The sequence below is a fragment of the Crocuta crocuta genome, unplaced genomic scaffold (assembly GCF_008692635.1).
Source record: "Crocuta crocuta isolate KB4526 unplaced genomic scaffold, BGI_CrCroc_1.0 scaffold308, whole genome shotgun sequence".
In the NCBI taxonomy this organism is placed as follows: Eukaryota; Metazoa; Chordata; class Mammalia; order Carnivora; family Hyaenidae; genus Crocuta; species Crocuta crocuta.
Genome location: NW_027531274.1, coordinates 125,130 through 129,369, shown reverse-complemented (window position 1 = coordinate 129,369; position 4,240 = coordinate 125,130). Strand labels below are relative to the sequence as shown.

General features: G+C 47.2%; 1 protein-coding gene across 1 annotated transcript; it reads right to left on the bottom strand.

The window, feature by feature from the left end:
• Positions 1 to 748: 748 nt before the first annotated feature.
• LOC144237532 (beta-defensin 103A-like) lies at positions 749 to 2,128 on the bottom strand. Its single transcript, XM_077771197.1, has 2 exons — positions 2,044 to 2,128; positions 749 to 911 (listed from the first exon to the last, which is right to left on the bottom strand). The coding sequence occupies exons 1-2, from the start codon at positions 2,099 to 2,101 to the stop codon at positions 766 to 768; spliced, it is 204 nt and encodes a 67-aa protein (XP_077627323.1). The 5' UTR covers positions 2,102 to 2,128; the 3' UTR covers positions 749 to 765.
• Positions 2,129 to 4,240: the final 2,112 nt, after the last annotated feature.

Genomic DNA, 4,240 nt, shown 5'->3' with positions numbered 1-4,240 from the left:
GGAAACGTCTCCACCTGCGTCTCCTGGAACCGTCGGAACCAACATCTGGAGACCACTCTTCCAACCGCAGCACCTTCAAGCCGCTGGAATGTGCTTCACTGACCACCGAGCGGCTGTTAGGCTCCGGGCGCTCTACCCGGCGGTCCAGGCAGGATCAGGACAAAGTCCGTGCCCTTAAAAAGTGATGCAACCAAGTACGGGGATTGGAAATATGCAAATGTACGGGACACAGCCATCAAGCAAGATTCACAGAAGGAGCCCTGGGTCCGAACCCTGCAGTGAGTCAGAGGAAATCTCCTATTCCTTCTGGAAAGCCGCTTTCTTTTTAAGGAGAAGGTAGGATTTGCGACGGCCTGGGGAGGGGAGGGATGGGTTAAAGTTCACCGGAAGGGTGACTACATGCCCGCGATGAGGTCAGCGGGGGCAGGGGCGCCGGCGATAGGAAGGCAAAGGGAATAATTCGGGGAGAGCAAGCAGGCCGGTTTCACTGGGGTCCATAATTTGCAAAAGGGGAGTCAAACCAGATAACCCTTGGAAAATAAGTTTAGGTCCCCCTAGGGATTCCTACAGAGCGTCGAAAGGTGAGTCCAGGCACACGTTCTAAATTGTCAGTTTGGTAACAATGACCACAATCACCAGATTTTTTTAAAAAAAATCAAGCTTCTAATTGTTTTGGGGAAAATTTTTAATTTCATTTTGCTTCTACAAACTTCCAAGAGGCCATTTACAACGCTTTACGCCACTCCCGTCGGGTATCTGGATTTGTTATTTCTTTCTTCGGCAGCACTTGCGGCCACTGAGAGAGCATCGGCCGATCTGTTCTTCCTTTGGAAGGCAGCCCAGCACAGCACAGCGGCCGCTTCGTAAGCTGCAAAACTGCTTCTGCAGGAGGCTTATAATTCCTCCATTTCCTACGGTGAAAAAGCAGAACACGTGGAAGGCTTGGTCCAAGTACATGGCTTTAGGGATCCCCGACTATCCGATCTGTTACCTTTCTTTTATTCTCACCCTCCCTCCCTGACCTCAATATACACTGCTACTTGGGGTCAGGTAGTTGGAAAGTGAATTCAGGTATAATCCTAGTTGTATACCTCATGGGGAGAACATTTACATTTCTTTCAATTAAAACATGAAAAAACAGATGGTATAAAGACACTGGTTAGGATTTGGTTGATACCAATTTGTAATTTCCTTTTTTAATAAAATATTATTCCAATCACTATTAATCACTCAAGGGAATTGTTTGTTTTTCTTTTATTTTAGGGTATCCTCTTTTAAAAAAAAAAAAAATTACCAGGGCGCCTGGGTGGCCCAGTTGGTTAAGCGTCCAACTTCAGCTCAGGTCATGATCTCACAGTTCGTGGGTTCAAGCCCAGCATCTGGCTCTGTGCTGACAGCTCGCAGCCTGGAGCCTGCTTCGGATTCTGTGTCTCCCTCTCTCTCTGCCCCTCCCCAGCTCGTGATCTGTCTCTCTCTGTCTCAGAATTAAATAAAACACTAAAAAAATGTGTAAGTAAATAAATAAATTTCCTTTTATGTTTCTATAAAGTGAGAAGTAAAGTAAGGGAGGACTAAGCAACCAGTCAGCTGGACTTCTGTGGGCCACAGCTCAGCCAAGGACCACAGAGGTGGCAGTGGGGGGGGAGGGGGAGCGTGGCCACTGGGAGCACCCAAGCGTGGGAACCCACAGGGTCAGGGGCTGGGGTGGTTGTGGTCCCCTGGGTCTCAAGGGGCCCAAAGACTTTACTTGGAACCAGCAAGCTAGCAAGTGGAAGTCTGTGCTTCTGAGCTCAGATTAAATCAATCTTCCCCGTTGGTGTTAAAAGTTTTTGTATTATTGTCTTTGTGTCTCATGAATGAGTAAAACCATGTTTCCATGAAGCTTTCCAACCATCTTTGTGAGCTATGATCCTCAACAGAAAAGAAAACGGTGACTTCTGTTCCTATACAACAAATCTCCTTGGTGTAAAGCTCCCTGAAGGATGAGGAGGGACTGACCTCTTTGCAACTCCTTCAACCCACTCACCTCCCGACCCATCTTACCTGGAACCGGCATCAAGAACAGGAAGGGCAACACGAAGAGGAGGTAATAGATTCTCATGGCCGATGGGCTTCGCAGCACGCTGAGACTGGGTGGCAAGGTGTGTTCGTCCACTTTATAAGGGTTGCAGGACACAGACATAGGTACAAGTAAGCAACGGCTGCAATTCCTGTAATAGTACAGTGATGACAATATGACGTGTTTCCTGATGCTTCATACCTATGTCTCTTACCCCATAGGCCACGCCCGCTCAGCCCAAGTTAATTGCAAACCTAAAGGGTGGAGCAAACTTGAGGTGAGCACACAGCTATCCTGATGCCCTCTAGGCTCCAGGAGCTGGTCCAGGTCTCACTCAGAGCCGGTTATAGATATAGGTGGGAAAGACCCCCTCCTCTTGGGAGCTGTCCTAGGGCATGTAGTCTGGACCTGCCTTGTCCCCACTGTGGTATTTCTGAGCTTTCTTCCTAAAGCCCTGGGGGAGTCTGAAGCTCGCCTGGGACCAAAGCAGTCCAGCTTTGGACATATTCAGGATCAAGGCGTAAATTCAGGCTGGGTCACACCCCAAGCCTGCACAGGTATGCCCGAAATTGAGATAAAATGGGATCAGTTTCCAGATAGTAGGAGAGGGAGGAGAAATGGGCTACTTTCCAGAGTCCCTCCCCGATGCTCCGTGGCGTGTGATGCAGGACAATAACTTGGGTGAAACATGGCTTACACTTCATCATCATCTGAAAACTGTCAAATTCATGAGTCAAGGTGTCTCATTTTCCCTCATCAGAGAAGGAGAATGCTGGGATGATGTATTTGGTAGACTGGCACCTCTTCCTTGTTGATGACACTCCCTATACAAATGAGGGCCTTAGGAAGGCACATATAAGACTTCTGGTTATTCATGGTTCGGGAGCAATCAAGGAAGTCCAGGATCATGTGATTTCCACTGGATATTGATTCAATGTCTAAAGGGCCAACTTTTTTTTTTTAAATTATTAGTCTTAAACATTAAGACATCCATCAGTGGGTTATATTTCTCAATAGACTATTTAATTGGGAGCTGAAGTCAGCATGACTTTGTCTGGCTGTTGTGTTGTATGAATGCACTTATAACAGATCCACTGAGGTCCCGGGGTATATTAGTTCCAGGACTGTGTATTTGGGATCTTGCTGCGCCCATCAGGTTCTGTAAACAAATGCTGAACACCTCCTATCAATACAGACAAGTGCCATGTGCTTGGGGTCAGTGGGATGGAACCGGGGTGAGATGCAAAGAGGGTCAAGTTCTGGTTCTTTCTGTCACGGAGCCCCCAGGCAGGTAAAGGCAGATGTGCCTGCATCACATACCCCACAGGTGGGGGAGTTCTGATAAGTATCATAGTAAGGGCTCCAGCACAGGACTGTGGAAAGGTATAAGAAAGGTAATTTACAGCAAAAGGCAGGTTCGGATAACTTAAGAACAGTTTGGACTTGTAGACACTTCATCTTTTTAAAATCAGAATCTCCTCAGAAGCTTGGGATTTAAGACAAATCAGACATTTTTAAATGGGGAAGGAAGTGAGTGTGGGGTGGGGCGGGTGGTGGCTGTGAGGACAGCCTTGCTCAGTCTCACACCGGAGAAAAGAGAGGGCGGGGTGGGTGTTGTAGAGAAGCTATACCTGCTCTCAGCCCAGGTGCAGGTGCTCATCTGAGCATCAGGTCAGGCAGACGATTTACTTTTCCACAAGGAACACAGACCTCCACAGTGAACTCCTAGTCTACCTGGTTCTTTCAAGGACTGGAAGGCATTTCTAAGGCAATGCCACTATTTTTAAGAGACTCTTTGGGAAGGAAAGCCATTATTTCTCGTCAGCTAATTTGGAAGCAGGGCCTTGGGGGAAGAGCTATGGCAGTCGCACCCTCCCCACTACCAAAGGAATTTTGAGAAGCATTTTGAGAATCTTTATAAAAGTTATGCATGTTTGTGGCAAATATTCAAACCCCAGAAGAGTCAGATGATGTTCTTTGAATCTACTGGTAACTGTGGTTTGCCTTCTTCATGGCTTATTATACTTTTTTTTTTTAACGTCACAAATACTTTCAGCTTCTCGAGTGCTAGCAGTTACATATCTCCTGCTGGCTAATTAGCATGTGTCTGTGGTGTCAGACACATTTGGTGGATCTGGTGCCACACCCTGGCTCCAGAGCCTCAAGTCATGAGCTTGGAAA

What these genes read in the sequence shown, in the direction of transcription:
- LOC144237532 (XM_077771197.1), bottom strand. Translation starts at nt 2,101, where the DNA reads ATGAGAATCTATTACCTCCTCTTCGTGTTGCCCTTCCTGTTCTTGATG. An exon ending in GTTCTTGATGCCGGTTCCAG is followed by an intron (nt 912 to 2,043) that starts GTAAGATGGGTC and finishes TTTTCACCGTAG; the next exon opens with GAAATGGAGGAATTATAAGC.